Genomic DNA, 18,554 nt, shown 5'->3' with positions numbered 1-18,554 from the left:
GGTCTGGGCCATCTTCACTTGTCGAGCAACGTGGTCTGAAGGCGTGAGATTGAAGCTCGTGGTCTGGTTCGAGGTCTGGGCCATCTTCTTCTCTTCTCTTCTTCTTTGAGCAACGTAGTCTGGAGACGTGAGCAAGAAGTTCGAGGTCTTCCCCAGTTCAGTCTTCTGATCGTCACTCTTAGCTTTCTTCAGTTCAATGTAGTCTTTCTGTGGCCCCATCTCCTTCTGTACCAGCTGATCTATTTTCTTCTGAGCTTTGTCCACAAATTCTAGTTGTTTCTGAGCCATGTCTTCTGGAAGGTGATTGAAGATCGAATGAGGACTGACACTGGGGCTCCGCTTTTATAGCCAGCAAAATGTCTAGACTATTCTGTCTCGTGAGGGGCACGTGGGGAGCACGTGGTTGCATCATCTTTTTCTGGAAAAACCGGTTTCAGCTAGAACATCGCGCGACCAGCGCGTGCTAGTGCACTAATTGAACTTGAAAAGCCGGTTTCTCGCGACCAGCGCGTGCTAGTGCCCATTGGTACACATTGACTTTAGTGGAATGGAACTTATATTGGTGTTTAAAGTAGCCCTAAAAAGGGCTGTGCATGAAGTTTTTATTTTTAAAAATGGCCGGCTTCATACGCAGGTTCTTCTATATACACGTGTAAGTCATGATCTTCGGATATAATGTGTTGTACTAATTGTCGAGCTCTTCTCCCGGGGAAACGTATCTCTTCGACGGTTTCCCACATCCAGTGTGCATCCCAAAACAATACCCATACACTTCTCCGGTAACGTGGTTTCTCCAGTCGAATAAATCCCGATACTTTTTGAGTGCCGTTCAATAACGTGTAAAACTGGTAAATCATGTACTGTATGAGGGGGGAATTTTTCAGGTACATGTCACTTAAACGCAGGTAAATATCCTCCACTGTTTCATGTGACCGCAATACATAGTCAAAACACCAATTTTTAGATCGGCCCCAGCGTAATCGATGGCGACATCTCTGTACTAAATTGGCCCAGATCTCCATCTCGTCTACATAATCTTCTACTATGGTTAAATTCTCCACTGGTTGTATTCCCTGGCCGCGGCGTCTCGGTCTTAAAATTCTCCGTGTATCCATGACTGAAGGTCAGACAAGAATGACTGTAGAAAAACCAGCTGACGTACAGGTGCTTGATCACGTGGTGCAGGTGTTTGATCACGTGATGCATAACCTTTACCTATAAATACAGGTGTTTTCTGAACGTTCGTTATTTACTATGGGGGGCAGTGCTACTACGAGAATAAATGGATATAGTTATGTACTACAATGTATGAACGTGGCCTTACATAATCCTCACATTCAAAATGCTCGTCAATTTGTACAACAGATGTCACCGGAGGTCAGAAATGTACATAGTTTTCAACGGATTGCTGATTCATTAGCGGAGAATACCAATACGGGACGTTTACTCATGATTTATTTGTATGCTGAGGAATTGAAACAGAATCTTCCAGACCAGATGAGTGACATTGATCGGATCTTACGCGATTGTCTACAAAAAGGATTCGTGGAACTGATTCGTATGAAAAGAATGGCTGCCCTGTTATAAAACAAGAACGTTTTAGAATTTTTTCATTTTGATCATCATGGCTGAATTGACCAACAACGTTCTTACCGCTGTATTACAGCATTTCGAGGACTACAAAGAATCGGTGAACAACGCTCGTAGCGCTGCATTACGGTGTATCAAGGACTGGAAAGAAAAACAGCCGTTGAGATATAAATTCGCCATGAAGTTGTTGATCTTTTGGGAATTTCCTATGACCTTATATGAATATTCCAGCGTTTGCAAGCATATAGCCGACAACCTGAACAGAGAGTCTGGATTGATCATGATTTATAACATGGACCAAGAATTTAGACGACGGGAACCTGAGAAGACTGGGGCGATTGTAGCGATTACCGATCACTGGCTGGAAAAGGTGTATAAAAAAACCTAACCGTTTTCTTTTCCTTTATTCCTGGAGGATGGCCAGCAGTGACAACATCGCAGAAAAAGCGCATAACCATGCATTAGAATGGGTGGAGAAAATGCAAGACGATACGGTGTTTCAAGCTGTTAAAAATTATCTGATAGCGGGGGTGTTTCCAATGACTCTGGACGAATATACAGATCTACGGAACCATGTGTACATCAATCTCTATAACGATGCGGGGTTGATGTTAATTTATGTCGCGGGGGAGGAATTCAAGAAACGCATGCCTGAAAAAACCGCCGAGATTGAAAGTATCACCAAGGACTGGCTTCGAGAAGTATACATAAAGTGTGAAGAACTTAATTCATTTCATTTATTCCCGGAGGATGGCCAGCAGTGACCACATCACAGAGAAAGCGATAGTTTATGTATTGGATTATCTCACAGACATTCATTCTGGGCAGTTTGAATTTGTGTTACACTATATGCGAGAAGAATTATTTCCCATCAGCTTAAAGGACTATCCATGTCTCTGTCAGTATTTGATCGAGAACCGGATCACCCCGCAAGCCTTAGTACTGATTCATTTAATGGGCCAGGAATTGAAACGAATTCGACCCACAGACAGAGCAGAAATCGAGAAAATCAGACTACGATGTCTTCGAGAGATGTACGTCAAGTTAAACGTGTGACTTTTAATCTGGATCAAAATGAAGTGCATCTGTTACCCGAAGAAGACCGGACAAGTATCTGGATGACTGTAGCCGCTGATCGCTATCGATTTCAACGCAGGATTCGAGAAATGGAAAAAATGTTGGACCCTATTTTAAAAAGACATGTGAATTGGTGTTGTGTGTGGGAGTTATGTATTTGAAATATGTGACATGAATAAAATTGTTTACACGAAAGCTGTGTTTGGTTGAGTCTCTCAGAGAAGGGTTTATTTGTTGAGGAATCCAGAAAATCCTAAAGGTAGAGTGAAAATCGAATCAAATAAGGTGTTTTCTATCGAATAGACCTTATGAGATGTTTTTAGGGATGTACATGGTCGAGAAATAAATTTTTAAAGAGGGGGTGAAGAAACATTGAACCTCGACTCGACCTCTTTAACTTCTGTTTCTTTGAAAACTATGCGACGTAGCAAAATAAAAATAAGTTTAACGCATTCGCCGTCTCAGAATCTATCAGATTAAATCTACCATACACAGATATCGAATGTCTAGAAAAAGACAATGAGAAAAAACTCTCTACTCGAAAGCACAAATCCGCCATTTTGACGGCCACCATCTTGGCTTCGTCTCCGAAGCGAGGGATGTTTTCGAGGAGGTCCGCGCTTTCCCGATATATACCGGCGCACTCGCCAGTTTGCTTCACTGGTGATCCAGCACAGTTATAGAAGATTTTTGAAGGATTTTAAAGAAGAAAGAAGAATGGCTACAAGAAGAGACCCGCTCTACAATTTTCAGACCTTGCCTGGATTCCGGTACCGGCTGGTAGTGGTGGCTGAGGAACGGGTAGGGGAGAATTGGGTCGTGCGTTCTGAGAACGACCTGAGCACCTTCTCCCCTTTCGACCAGAGTGGGGTCCGTGAGATCATCTGCCGGGTGCGGGCCGAGTATGAAGGGAGGGCACCCCGCCGCCGCACCGCCCGGATCTCCACGGCCACGAGACCGCGCCGACGGGCCCCACAGCCACCCTCACCACCACCACCTTACTCCCCGGCGACGCCTACAACACCACCACCAGCGATCCCATCGGCACCAGTGGAATACAGCCCGGTGCCGATGAGCGACTCACCAGCGTCACCGGTGGAGTATTCACCGCGGTCACCGTCCCCCGCACCACCTCCCAGTCCAGCCCAGAGTCCGTCGCTGCTGGTGGCAGCCACGTCATCACCACCGAGACCGGCAGCCCCTGCAAGACCCCCACCACCTACCATCCGGTTTGCAGGGAGGACTCCGCCACCGAGACCAACCCACGCACCGGTGGCAACTCATCCCCCGAGGAACCACCCTATGACTGTCCCTGGCTGGGCAGATAGGGCGGTTCCCATTTGGTTTAAGTGCCCTGTCTGCTGGCAAGACAGGGTACACTCTGGTATCACGTGCAGGGGATGTGGGCAGCGCCCAGCTTGCTGCTCGTGCGTGGAAGAGTTACAGGAGCGGCGACACACCCGGGGACGGTGCCCGTTATGCCGGTTTACCGGAACCAGGGAATGAAAGTCGGTCCTTAGGACCAAACGGCCCTTTTCAGGGCCACCAACTTTTTTGAAAAGACACTTTTTATGGCAAAAATCAAGAAACACACAAGTTTGTTTTAAAAAAGTTTTTATTAACACAAGTAATAGCTAGAATAAAGCTATAATAAAGTTACATTTTCTTGACAATGTACACATGTTTATGATACTGATAAGCAAAGTCACAAATCCATTGTCTATAATGAGTCCAATTGCCTCCGGCTAATCCATGAGGTTTCACCGTTAAACAGTTACATTGTTGTACAATAGCATCCACCCAAGGTAGAGATAATACATCTCCTCGTAGATCCGTCACCGACATGCTGGTTGACAGGTCTCACAGGTACACGTTGACCAGGGTTCTTGACTGTAAGGACAATGTTGAAACAGCCGGGGATCAAACTTTCTCTGAGTCCAGCGCTCTCTAAACTCCTGACAGATCTCACAGGTACAGTCCTTATGCACTATTTCTTCTTCAGGGGTGATGGTACAATGCTGCGGACACTTACACTCTAGCCAGGGTTCTCTAGTGTGACCACAACATTTATAGACAAAGGGATAATACGTCAGCTCTGCCAATCTCTCTATCCACTTCTGTTTGGCCAGGATGTTTTCTTTTTTATAATGAAAACAGCCACAAGTGCTCCAAGGTCCTCGGCAATACCCACACACTAGTACATCATTCTCATCATCCGCGTACCGTTCAAACGACATGATTGAGAAAAATGGTAACAAGTGACCTATGTATATAGTGTTTTTTTGATGAGTCATCAACATGACGTCAGCCATCTGAGGTAGGGGATGTTTTCGAGGACGTCCGCGCTCTCGCCTTTTTAAACCGAGCGCAACGTCAAAATCGGGCATTCCGATTTTTTAAAGGAACCAGAACCATGAGCCGCAGAGTAGGACCAGACCCTACGGTGAATGATTATTGTATCAAATGGGAGGAGGATTGGGAGCAAGAGATTGCCCCGCCGGCCTCACGGGAGGCTCTTCCCCCACCGCCCATGAGCCAGGATCTGCCCCCGCCAGAAGAAAACTGGGACGCAGAGTTAGAAGTGGTACAGCGGCCTCCGGGGAGATTGTTTTTTAAACACGGGTGGTTGCCCGTTTTTGTGTTTGACCACGAGCAACCCCCGGAGGAGCAGAAAAAGAAGAGAAGAAAGAAGAAGAAGAACAGACAGTGAGGGGGACCGAGAAGAAAAGAAGAAGAAGAGAAGGAGAAGAAGGAGAAGAGAGAAGAAGAAGAGAAAAGACCAAGAACAGAGAGAGAAAGAAAACAGCCCTTTTCAGGGCTACCCATTCTTTTTGAAAAGACATGGTTGATTACAATGACAAGAAATTTTTTTTTTCCAACGTTTTATTAAACTCCAACTATGAACAATAACAATAACATAGTTTACAATACATTCAGTCTTTGACATTGACAAGTTTGTCCTTGATGGGTTCTCGGTTTACGGAAGGTCTCTTTAAACCAATCCGCCACAAAACGATCGCGTTGTAAGGCCGTGCCTTTCCAGGGAAGTAACCATTCTCGTACGGTGCTTCTATGGCGATGGCGTTGATGTAAAAAATACACACAGTATTGTCCACAGACATCCGTATTCAAATCTTGATAACAATGGGTGTTATGAATCCAAGTCTCTCCGTGGCGTTGAATAAAGTCTTGGATGTCTTTATGGCTGGGAGGTAATCCGTAAGAATCAAAATATTCGACGGTAGGGCTACTCAAATACAAACAGACCCAATGCGCTCCAGGGCGATCGTGAGGGTCTGTATTCACCACGATGGCTTTGTGATGAGGTAACAGCTCAGGTATGACATCTCGAGGATACACACCGGCAAACGCCGGTCCTAAATCTCGTTGTAAAACATCTCTCAATTGCTGAGTATCCATCTCTCTCTTAGTAATCGATACTGACTTCTCGTTGTTTGTTGATTTCTAGCAGATTGTCGAACACGGCATACACCACACAGTTTAAGGTCCTGGCTACGTTGGCGGCAAATTGCACTTCCACTCTCAAGTTCCCCGTCTGTATGAGATGAAATTTATCCGTCTGGGCTTCTTGATCTTTCGTGAAATCCACACACCAGAGGGTGTAACCGTTTTTATACTCTTCCAGGGTAATGTCCGGAGCCCAGTCCTGACCTAATTTTCCCAAGCCTTTGTACAGACTCAAATACGATCTCAGGTACTGATCGTCGGTGAAATTAGGTTCCAAAGGTCGGGTTTCCATCATTTCTCCATTGATACTGATTTCTAATTTCTTGACTCTCTCATTTTGGAAATGAAAGGGGTTTCTGGTATTATCCCCATTAAAAGCCGCATTGTCCACAAAGCCCAACACGATCAGTTTAGGCATCTGTCCTTGAAACAGATGATCGGTGATTTTAGATTGGGTGCCACTAGGAATGGTGAAGGTTTTCACTTCCACTCGTCTCAATGGATATTTCGCCGTTTGAGTACTCAGTTGCTGATTGATGAGATTAATGATACTCGGCACAGGTTTGACTTTCCTCACCCACAAGATCATACTTTGAATGGCCACTTTCCCACTACTCCCGGCAGCGGTCATCATGTAGAACTGGGGTCGAGCGCGATTGAATCTGAGACGGACATCCAAGCCATTAGGGAGACATTTCTCTTGCTCAAACAAATCCAGATGTAATCGATCCATCAACACGATCTCCTTACTGTCTGTAATCTTCTCGTGACGTTTTCTCAACCCTACATTCTTGGAATCATCCGGATACTCGGGAGTCGGGATGACGGCCGCGATGTTGACTTTGTTAGACACTACTGCAAATTCCACAGGAGTTTGAGCCAGAGCTTCTAATTTGACCTCATCCATATGTCCTGCCGTATCTTTTTCCCACAAGCTACAGGCTCTCATCTGGGTTTCCAGAGTCTTGGGTGCATAAGACAACAATTTCTCCAGATACGCTTTGTAGGGATAAGTATCCGTCCCCGGGGTAATGACTTTTCCATTGAGACTGACATCGATTTCACTGAACAAGGAATGGAGAATGTTATTCACGGGGGTCGAGGTCGAATTGCCTCCTGCGAGATTCGTTCCATTGGCTTTCGTGAATTTACATACCATCTGGAGATAAGTTTGGGATAAATCCAGATATTCATCTCCTTGTCCTTTGATTTCAAATTCAATCGGAGCCGTATCCGAGTTGAGGGTACTGGAAATGGGATAATATTCCATCCATTTCGAATCTTCTAAAGTGACGTTGGTCGGGGGCACTTTAAACAGTTCTAAACTGCTGGTGCCACAAGCGCAAGATTCTCGGTGCATCATATTGGAACGATGTGTTACTCAGCGTGAACTGGCATCAAATGTGTTCTGGGCTCCTTCTCACTCCCTTTTTATAGGGTTCTCAGTCGAAAATATCCAGAGAGCGTTTTGGCTTACCCCTTTTCACTAGCTTCCTACCTCCCTTCCTAGATCGCTTCCTAGGTTGCTTCCTAGGTCTCTTATGAGGCCCTCCCCGAGCTAAGATACGTTGTTTTCTTTTAACAAATCCTTTTCCTTCCTGTATTCCCACCTGTTTTCCCACCTGTTTTCTTTTGAGGGTCGTGGTTCCAGGCTTCCTGAGTATTCCTGTGCGCGCTTTTCTTCCTCGTTTGGATGGGGCTTTTCGAGATCTTCGCCTACGGGCATACCCTGCTGTCTCTTTCAGGGCTTGGGCACCGTGTGTCTTGAGAGCGTCTTTGAGTGATCGTTTATTATCTAACACATCCATCCCTGTTTTAGCAGCAGCCTTTAAGGCACTTTTAGCCCCCGATTTGAGTAAATCGGTGAAAAATCCTTTTCCCTTCTGCTTTTCAGATTCTGGGTCATATTCTTCTGTTGGATGGCTTCTACGTCGTCTCCTCTGATAAGAGCGATAAGGGCGGTCGTAATCATAATATCTCTCTTGATAGACAGGACGCTGTTGTTGTTGCTGTTGTGCGGGGGATCCACCTAATAATCCGCTGATCAGGGGACCCGCCACTTTGCTGGCTATTCCCAACAGGGCTCCAAGCCCGTGACCCTGCTGCCGTATTAAACCTTTATGGTAGTGCATCTTGATGTAAATGAACTTCGTTAGGGGTTACACCCGCTTTTTATACTTTTTACGCCGTCTCTTTCTCTTCTTTCCTTGGCCCGCTTGACCCACAATGGCATTGGCAATCCACGGAATGAGAAACCAGATTCCGTGTCCTTTCTGGCGTCTGACTCCTCGATGGTACTTCATCTTTCAATACACTTTGCGGAAATGAAGTTTGACTAAGGAGCGCCCATTTAAAAACCCCATAGGACGCCCTAAAGAATTCATGATGTGTACCTCAATGGTATCGAAATATTTCTTACTCAGTTTCAAATATTCGGCTCGAATCGGTTCCCAACGGGCTTGTTGTCGATCGTCGTATTGACCCGTACAGGGGACGACTCTCAATAATTTCAATTTGTTGGTGCCCACCACTTGAGGATCCACAATGTCACAATACACATACATGGCTTTCAGATTGTCGTAGACATCCATGGTCGTGTTCCCCAAGTAATTCACGTTGATCCATTTCGTCATGGTTTCATCGCCCAGGATCATTTTGTCACTATCCAGACCTAGCTTGTACGCTAAGGGCGTAGGGAAACGAATGCACATGGGGGTGGTTCTCAGTGCTTTCCCATTAAACTGATACTCGACACGATCGTACTCGGGGTGATACACTAAGATCTGGTTGTTCCCCTCGTCGTTAGGATTCCCTAACTCACTCCATACTTTCCACAGGGTTCTCCTTAAGGCTGCGTTGATTTCATTGATTAACGCCAAAGGTTGTGTATAAGCTCCGGGTCGGAAGTGAATGCGAATGATATCGAAGGGAAATAAACTATCCCCTCCCGCAAAGAGATGGGACCATGGCGTCAGATCCCAGGGGACCACCACCTCACACCTGGCCATCGTGACTTTACCCATATTCTCTGTCTTAAATCTTTCCCATTTATAAGTGTTGGGATCTTGGACATGTTTCGTATACGGATCTGGAATGAGAACGTCCACATAAGCCTCGCTATCCGATACGTTTTGTAAGTTGGCCGAGTACATCATTTCGGTCAATCCGACTTCCCATGCTCCATCCGTTAAGTCCATGGTGTGTGGCAATAACGTTTTAAATTGAGCAGTCGTATTCGTCGGAAACGATTCCATCGAACCATCACTCAACAGAGTCATGTAAAACCCTTCTCCTCCTCCAGCCATGATGTCTTAAATGAGCCCCTGTCTCTGTTTCCTTCTCTATTTATACACAACACCGTTTTGTTTTTTCACAATTTTTTATTTGAAACAACATACAACATAATGTTAATACACAATTTTACATGTCATTCTTCTTGATCGCGGCCACCACCACCCCACATCAACGCATCCGAGTCTTCCAACTCTAGTGTTCGTCTCGGGACTAAGCGTCGTCGCATCACCAGATAGTGTCGGGTTCCCCAGCAATCGGCTACATCATAACCTTCATTGATCATGTCTTTGAAATGTCGGAGACAGTCCTCGGAATGGTCAAACCAAGGACTCTCATTTAAGGTCCAATCGGATTCGTCTTGTCGTCCCATCAATCCCCAGAAGGCTTTGACTTTCCAGCGAAACTCTTGATACTTGGTCTTCATGATAAAGGCTGACCATCCGTGAGGTATCAGTATACGTTTGTACAAGTACACAGGATGCGTGGACGTTTTGTGTTGTTTACAATGCATCAAACACATCTGCTTATCCGCAAACCATGCCGTTTTCTTTCCCTCTTGTTTCCAGGCGTACTGTGTGTTAGCCATGGTGAACTGATGAATCTGAAGAAGATCGTTCCTGTTTTATACTCGGGCTCGCTAACGTCATTTGTGGACTAGGCATGACGTAGCCCACCAAAGAACTTAAGGTCACCATCCAAAAATCGCGATTGGGATCGCCTAAGGCTAACATGACGACCGAAGTGATAATGATGGTTAAACACAGGAATAATTGTGCAAAATACACAATTTCTGCTCGAGGGACTTTTTCACCCAAGAAAGTCCACTGGTTGGTCATGGCCGAATGAGATCCGCTTGCGGAATCCATGAATCAAAACTGGGAGGATATCCTTTCCAACGCACTTTGACTTCTGAAATGACTTTTTTTCCCACACGCCGCTTTTTATACCCTAAGATTTCTTCCACTTCATAGACATCATCGTCTTTAATCACTTGTTGTAATTCCTTCTCGTAAAACGTTCCTTCTAATTCTTCCCCGTGATCATCTTGAATGCGATAGACGTTTCGTCCTGGCACTTTTCTAGAGATGGTAAACAGCTCTTTGGTCCAATTCGGTAAATATCCTTTTTCAAACGTACGTTTGGCTTTACTAATGCGTACACGATCCCCCACTTGCAAGCGACTCGTGGTATCGGCACTCTGTTTTCCATACAAGGTTTTCCATACGGTCAAGACATTCTTGGCATTGACTTGAGCAGGAGCTCGCCGGATACTGCGATGATAGGTATGATTGTAACCATACACCAGATCCCCCAAGACATCGACATACCGTCGTGTTTTATGACGTGTAAAATACCGCCACATGCGTGCTTTCAGCGTGCGTTGAAAACGTTCCACAATACTGGCTTTGGTTTCGGCATTACGGGTCGTAAAGAAATGAATGGATTTGAAGGCTTGACGAAATTCTTTATTGGTAAATTCTTTTCCTTGATCGGACTGAATGCGGACGGGGCGACGTCCCTCTCGAAAAATCCCTCGTAAGCCTCGTATCATTTCTTTCCCCGTTTTCTGTTTTAAAGGCACGACCCAGGCATATTTAGACAGCACGTCAATGGCACATAATAAAAACGTATACCCATTATTGTCTTGTTTCAAGCTGGAGACATCGGCTAAATCTAATTGCCATTGTTCATCCATATCCGTCACTCGTGTTTGTCGTCGCTTGAATTTCCTCCGTATCGGTTTATGCAAGGTATAGGTATCTTGAGCTTTCACCCATTCTCGAATTTGAGACAGGGTAATCTTGTGTCCTAATTGACGCACTTGACGATACAACGCCTGGACTCCCCCATACCCTGTCTTGGGATCGTAATACAGTCGCTGTAAGATCTGTTCTGCTTTCATGGTAGATTTAACCATTTTCCAATTTCACGTGATGTCTTTTTACTGGCCTCCCAGATATTTTTAGGGGTCATCATTCGTCTGGGAGTTTCATAGAACGATTGGTCAAAACCCGAGATTTCTTGAAATCCGCTCTCCTCTTCCTCTAGAGGTCTAGGCGTACTGATTTTCCCTGGTTTGTCCATGGCTTTTATAACATCCCGATTGTTCACATATCCTTTGGGAGCATGAGTCTCTTTTAACGCTTGAGCAAATTCCTCTAATCCCGTGGGGGGATCACGATGTCTTAAGGGTCTTTGTCGTTGGGCTTCGGTCATTAAATCCACAATATTGGAATCGGGAACCCTGCGTCCTCTATAGCTGATTTCTCCTTCTTTATTCCAAGTCACCACTTTGGATTTCTTGAGATGATCGAGTAATAAACCTGCTTTCTTTCGACCCGGTTTATTGACGCTTTTGATAATCTGTTCCTCCAAGTCATCGGGTGCTGCGGCGGCTGTGGGTGTTGAGGCGGCACTGGCTGCAGTGGTTGGGGAGGGCCGAGTGGCTGGGGTGGGATGTCGAGCTTGTTGTAAATATTGACGATAGCGATGAAGTTGATGACCGTACAACCCCACTTTTTCTTTCTCGGTTAAATCATCTCGATGTTCAATCTCGTCCAAATCACTGCGTAAACCAATAGTCGAGGTAAATTCGGGAGGTTTAGGTAATTTGCCTTTTAATTCGTTGAGCATCGCTTCCGGTACCAATACCATTTTTCGACTCATGATTTCTTACAAATCTTGCCACACACAAACGAACCCAATCCTTTTTGGTGGATGAGTATACCTCGTCGTTTTTTCACGGGTTGAGTCCGGACTAAGCGTCTTAAGATGTGTTTCTTTCGACCCAGTTGTCGCTTCTGAGTAGGATTGAGAGGAATCACCCCTTTTAATAGATTGTACACAATCTCACAAATCTTTAAAATGCAGTCATTGGAACAATGTTTCAACACCTCTGTCTTTAATTTGCTGGAATAGTGAGGAGCCGCTAACGTCTGCAAGAGCGGTAAATGAGGGCGTAATCGACATTCACACTTCTTCGTATGAGCCATGGTAATGAAGGGTGGGGCCCCTTCCCCCTCCTTTTTATACCTAGTCCAGGACAATGGCACTCGGATGTTTAGGATCAAAACGCTTGTGATGGACGGTCTCTTCGTGACGATTGCGGTTCTCTCTCGCATTGAAGACCAGAGGGCAAAATTTACATTTATATTTCTTTTGCACCTGAACCGGTGTTGAGGTGGTTAAGGGTTGAAATTTCATGCTTCCAAAGGTATGAGCAAAACTCGGTAGAGCAGTATCACTGGTTCTGGAACTTCCTATAGGCCCATGCATGGGTCGTTCCATTTTCTTTTGAGCTAATCCGGCTTTCAGATTGGCTAACGTTTTAGTGGCCTTGGGGGGAGTGGCCTTGGGAAACGGCATCTTCACAATGAGAGGGGTTTTCTTTGGAGCCCAATTGGGAAACGGATTCTTCATCCTGAGAGGTGTCTCCTTAGGGGATTTCTTAGGGGACTTCTTAGGTGTCTTCTTAGGTAAGCGAATAATGAGTTTAGGAATTCTCTGAGGTGATTTTTTAGCTTTCTTAGCCCGTGGTTTCTTGGTTTTCTTGGGTTGTCCCCCACGGGGCTTACGGCCTGTTTCCCATTTGAATAAATGACGGATAATGGTCCCTCCTAAGAATCCGGCGCCTCCTCGTTTCAAAATGGCTTTTTTACGCTCTTCTTCATTGGACTTCTTATCGGCAATGACACTCAAGTCTTGGCGATGGGATTGAATGAACCGCTGAGTGATTTTATTGCCTGGTAAGACGCCTCGCAATAAATTTCGAGCGCCCATCGCAAACCAGTTGAGTAAGGCTCTACGTCCTAATTCAATGAGATGGCTCCGTTGAACGGGATCCCGTTCCCGTTGTAAACGGCGTAACGTTTTGACTAATTTACTCTTCGCGGAAGGTCTACCCATGATGAAGACTGTCTTTCGAATGATACACCTGCCCATGATGTGACATTATTTATACTCTCGGGGGCATGTGCACAGCCAAGTTGGTAAAGAGTTGACTTCTTAATCTTAAATCGTCCGACGTCTGAGGACTCAAGTCCACTAGTAAATACCCGTGAGGTACACGGGTGGCGTCCTCATAGGCTGGAAGTAAATGCGGCATTTGTAATTGCCGACTTAACACCCCAATCTGAGATTTATCTCGAGGATTTTTAAACAGCACAAGATAGTGAGCATTCAGACTGATGGTACGATGTTGTACTGCTCGATCAAACAGATTTTGTGTGATATAAATGACACTGGTATTGCGATGATGCGCTTTGCGCGTAAACCAGTCGACAATCGATTCGATGGCTTTACCTCCCATCATATCATCAAAAATGAGTAGATGACGCGTACTGAGATCCGCCACTATCTGCTCATCGTCTTGAGGTATATTGTGGATAAAAGTGACCTTGTCCTGTAAGGATTCGTACGCGGACTGCCATTCTCGATAACACCATACTATCTTTTCGGGAGGTGGTGCAATCCACTGCGTATTTTGTACCAGTTGCTTCACAAATTCTGTTTTACCCGATTTAGAGGGTCCAGCCACCACCATGGTAAATTCATGTTTCAACTGAAAAGGCTCAAGTGTCTCGTAGGTATACATCTTGATAAATGACACAAGTTCATGGGATCATACATATTTATTAACAAATAAAAATACGTACAGCTTGCTCAACACTATGTCTACAAATAGGACATTGTTTCAGTCCCGTAGCACATATAGCACAAGTACATAAATGACCACAAGGTAAAAAAGCAATTCTCAAGTCTCGTTCTAAACAAATGTGACATTTCTGGGTACACATTGGATTCCCTGCCGCGTCTAAGGGTAAGCCTTCCCAATCGCAACCACTGTCTTTAGCGCGGGCATAGGCATTGAAGGCTTGTCGTACCCATTGTTTACCCTTATTACACTTCAGGTAAGGACAGTGAGGATACCAATAAGCATGTTGTATCCAAGGATTGTCGACAGCTCCCCAATGGTGAAGTCCAAAGTTGCAATAAAAACAGCACGTGTTATCCCCGTACCCTTTGTAAAAGTATCCCGCTTCTGCAATGGTAGGTAATAGCTTCTGCAAGTGTTCGGGAGCATTTTCAAACGACGTTACTCGATCTGACAGTAGAGCATAACGTGGTGTACCCGGGTTATGTAGTGATTCGTAGTCCGTCATTTTGCCGACTGATGGTTTTCTCTAGCATGTCCTTTTTAATACCCGTAAGGCAGCGTGTCATAGTTATGAATACGTTGACGTTTATCATACACCATGCGGTATTTCTTCACCAGAGGAATGGTTCGCACATCATGTTGGCGGGTTCGTTGAATAAAGTGCGGATAGTTGACATGGACTTCTTCTTCTTCTCCTTTTAACATTTTTTCCAACGTATCGAGAGACACGACTCTAGAGGCACGATAATTGAGTGTCAATCCTTTGACTTTGCAGACAGATTTTCCCCCCTGGGTCTCGTATGCATAATTTTTGGGCCCGCCCGACATGTACTTGATGATACGATCTCCACCCAATTCATCGGTCCAGCCGCCTAAACTGTTGATAATGGTCGGATTGAACTGGGTCTCGTCGTGCTGATAGATGATACTATCCGTGTCAAAGTATAAGACACGCTCTCCCAAAGGCTGTAACGTCTCGTACAAATGTAAACGAGCATGAGCTGTTGTAAAACACGCCAGCACCACGTTTCCAAAGGGGCAGTCTTCTAAAAATTCTTCTTTCTCCTGATAATTGATCAGCATCATATCACATTCGGGGCGTTCACGATTTTCTAAGAGTTCGATGCCTTTGACTTCTAAAGTGGCATCTTGTAATTTCTGTTGTAATTCTTCTTCTTCCGTGAGATACAGGGATTTGGGTAATTGTAATCGTTGAGCAAATTTTCCCCACAAGCAATTTAAAAAGAGTTTGGCAATGGTTCTTCGGACCGGATTTTTCTGGATGTCTGCCGGATTCATGGCAATGCCTTCTCGTTGCTGAATTTCCTCAATGTAATGTTGCTGCTGTTGGGCTGTTTGACAATCCTCGGGGAATCCGGAAGCTTCTTGTTTAATTTTCAAAAAGGTGTTGATATACGCTCGAAATAAGTGGTCACTGGTTTTCTCAAAATGCCAAACTTCGTAAATGCGGTCGAGACGATAGCCTAGATCTAATGCTTTGTGAAGTTCGGTGGTCACCCAGGTGCCCGTGAGACTGCGTTCAGAATCGGTGTGGTGGCACCGCTCGTCGGGTCCTAAGTTGCGCTGTTCCGCACAGGTGCGGCATAAGGGAAAGAGTAATTTGCCCCCGGTCTTGTAAGGTAATACGGGGTGATACAGCTCTCGGGGTGGGAGGACACGACAACGAATGAGCCCGAAATAGTCTCTGACATCGGTGAAATGGCTGGTGATGACTTGGGGATGGTCGACGGGAAATGGCTTGTATTTCAACACGTACGGGTACAGGGAACAGACATCCACGTATCGCATGTCACCCTCCTCACAATACAGTCGTGTAGCATTGGTCCGGCCTCCGTACAAAGCGTCACGGGGATTCAAAGGATCTTGTATATCGACTCCTTGTAAAAATTCCTGTAAGTCGGCATTGGTCTGGGTCTGACGATCAAACTCGTGTTCCCATATGCTCACGACTGTATAGCCTTGGTCTTCTAAAGCACTGGCTCGTTTTAAGGTGTCCAGGTAGAGGTCTTGATACGTATGCTGAACACGATGAGGATGCATGTCAGTCAACAGATTCGGGAAACAGGTGGGACAGCCGTGCCAGTAACAGCCATAGAATTCGTACACGATACGGGATTCCTCATCATACCCATCTACTGTATAGGGTCCAAGCGTGACTTCACCCCCATTTCTAGCATGTCGTATGCAGTGATGTTGATGTTCTAACCAGGCGAGCCATCGACAAGCTTTAGCTGAATATCGTCGTGCTGGCCGGTAGCCCATATTGGGAATGATGGCGATGGTATTTTCAACCATGAATCCTCGTCGGTAGGCTAAATTAGCCGTGCTGGCAAACGTGATGGATTCTTGAAAGGGGTCTACTTCCACCAGATCAAACAGGGTGGATTTGAAATGGGCACAACACCGGCGTAAAATATCCACGTCCGAGATGCAGTAAGCTAAGAATTCTTTCTGGAAATCAAAGACTTTGCCCTCTTGTTGATGGTACCAAGTATAGAAGGCTTCACGATTGGCGGTGGACATATCGTCAGGATTGTAGAAATGAGCGGCCGGGTAAGGACCCACATACTGCTGGTTCTCTGTCGTGTTGAAAAAGTGCGGGAAATAGCCTTTTTTCAATTCCGTTAATCCGAAAGCAGAGGGCATCTTGGCAAGAGCAAAGGGTAGAAAGTTGTAAGAATCGATGAATCTCAACCCCAAGACTTGCATGGATAAGATTTTACTCCCGTTCAGGATGACGGTGGGTTTGATACACGCCGTGTGCACCAGGTAATTCAAAATAAACTGCCCATCGTATCCTTTGAAATTGTGGGCAATGATGGTGGCTTCATCGTGTTTGAGTTCCACATGGCCTTGCTCATCGGTCTCGCTCTGTAAGAGCCATTCCATAAACTGTTTTAACGTGTCGGGGCCTTGAAATAGGAAGCGGCGTTGTGATCCGAATCCTTCACAATGAGAACAGGGCTTGTCGATATCCACACTGTCGCAATGTTGACACACACGTTCTGCCACGCATAAATTGGGGATGTGAATACCGTTTTCCTGACTGCATTCGAAATCGTAATAAATGTATATTTTCAACTCCTCTTCTTCTTTTTCTTTCTTAGGTTTGGGTTTCGTCTGTACAAAGCAGTGATGAGGCATGGTGACGACTTTGTGACAGATGCGGCATTCGGTTTGACCCCCACACGCGTGGCGTTTTAATAATTGCTTGGACATCCATTTCTGACACTGGTTACACCGCCCCATTAAACTGCAGACCGTGGTCGTTGTATTACTGCTGTAAGGTTTCAAGTGGGTCTGGTAACAAGCTGCATTTCTGAAAAATCCCTTACAATGAGGGCAATTCGTCTGAGTCCCGTCCGGGGTACAGGGGGTATCGGCTAAACAAAATGAGCATCGATGAGGACAGACGGTCCGATGATCTTCAATGTGACTGTAACCAACATCGCAATAATCGCAATAGTATCCGTTTTCCGTCACTCCAGGCATAGACACAATGGCATCGTAATGCTCGTTATCCAGCAGGATATTCAAACAAGTCCCGTGCCCCGGTCCTTTGTAAATAGGTTCCAGTCGTAAACGAGTTGTATTCGTTTTGAATTGAAATATTTTCAATCGATACTGTGGGGCGAGCGCGTGCTGTAATTGCTCCCATTCACGCGGCCCACACGACTGGTTCATAACACACCCAGCTTGTTCCATCAAGGCTATCGCTTCTCGTTTCTGGTCGAGCGTTTTGAAATCCCCTTTTCTCATGCGTAACCATTTCGTTTCCCATGCCGGGTCGTTTGATTTCTGGCTGTGTAGACGTGCTACCACAATAGCCCGGGACAAGCAGAGAGAATCCTCAGGATTTTGAATGCGAACGATCGCTCTCTTGGAGTTTTTGAATTTCTCCTTATCCACGTGTAGATGTTTTTTCTTAGTGCACCCGCTGCCTTGTGGATATTTGACATGGAAAAAATCCATCTGCACTGCCCCGTCGGTGATTAGGAATTCCTTTTTAGATTGCTGGACGGATTCTATTTTGTTCAGAATTTTGTCCTCGTTGAGCTGATTGGACTGCGTAAATTCGTACCAAATAGCTGAATCCAGAGACGGGTGCCGAATATTTAAACGTAGATAATCATTGGGATTGCACTGCATTTCCTGTTTCACATTTTTTAACATATCCCGGAAGAGCCGACTAATGAAGGCTGTATTTTCTTTCTCTGGAATAGGTTTGAAAGCAACATTGTAGACATTTTCCTTGACTTTAAATTTCCGTGATTGACGTCCTCGTTCCAGTTGAATTTTGTAATAATCCGAAATGAGTTTCTTTTTCCCCCCTCCCCGCTGTAAATACTGTAGTCGTCGTTGATTCTCTCTGCGGAGTTGTAATTCACGCTGCCGTTGTCTGTTCAGCTGATCATTCAAAAATCTCAATCGCTGTTCAATATAACTC

The 18,554-nt window shown here is 45.3% G+C and overlaps 2 protein-coding genes across 2 annotated transcripts; one reads left to right on the top strand and one right to left on the bottom strand.

The window, feature by feature from the left end:
* The first annotated feature begins 3,384 nt into the window (after positions 1-3,384).
* LOC130048106 (uncharacterized) lies at positions 3,385-4,173 on the top strand. Its single transcript, XM_056144279.1, has one exon. The coding sequence runs from the start codon at positions 3,385-3,387 to the stop codon at positions 4,171-4,173; it is 789 nt and encodes a 262-aa protein (XP_056000254.1).
* Positions 4,174-6,094: 1,921 nt separating this feature from the next.
* Positions 6,095-7,498, bottom strand: LOC125663389 (uncharacterized protein F54H12.2-like). The gene is made up of 2 exons (XM_056144274.1): positions 6,464-7,498; positions 6,095-6,334 (listed from the first exon to the last, which is right to left on the bottom strand). The coding sequence occupies exons 1-2, from the start codon at positions 7,496-7,498 to the stop codon at positions 6,095-6,097; spliced, it is 1,275 nt and encodes a 424-aa protein (XP_056000249.1).
* Positions 7,499-18,554: the final 11,056 nt, after the last annotated feature.

This window comes from Ostrea edulis, chromosome 1, assembly GCF_947568905.1.
Source record: "Ostrea edulis chromosome 1, xbOstEdul1.1, whole genome shotgun sequence".
Taxonomy (NCBI): Eukaryota; Metazoa; Mollusca; class Bivalvia; order Ostreida; family Ostreidae; genus Ostrea; species Ostrea edulis.
Note: the sequence above shows the minus strand (reverse complement) of the source record. Positions and strands in the feature narration are given on the sequence as shown.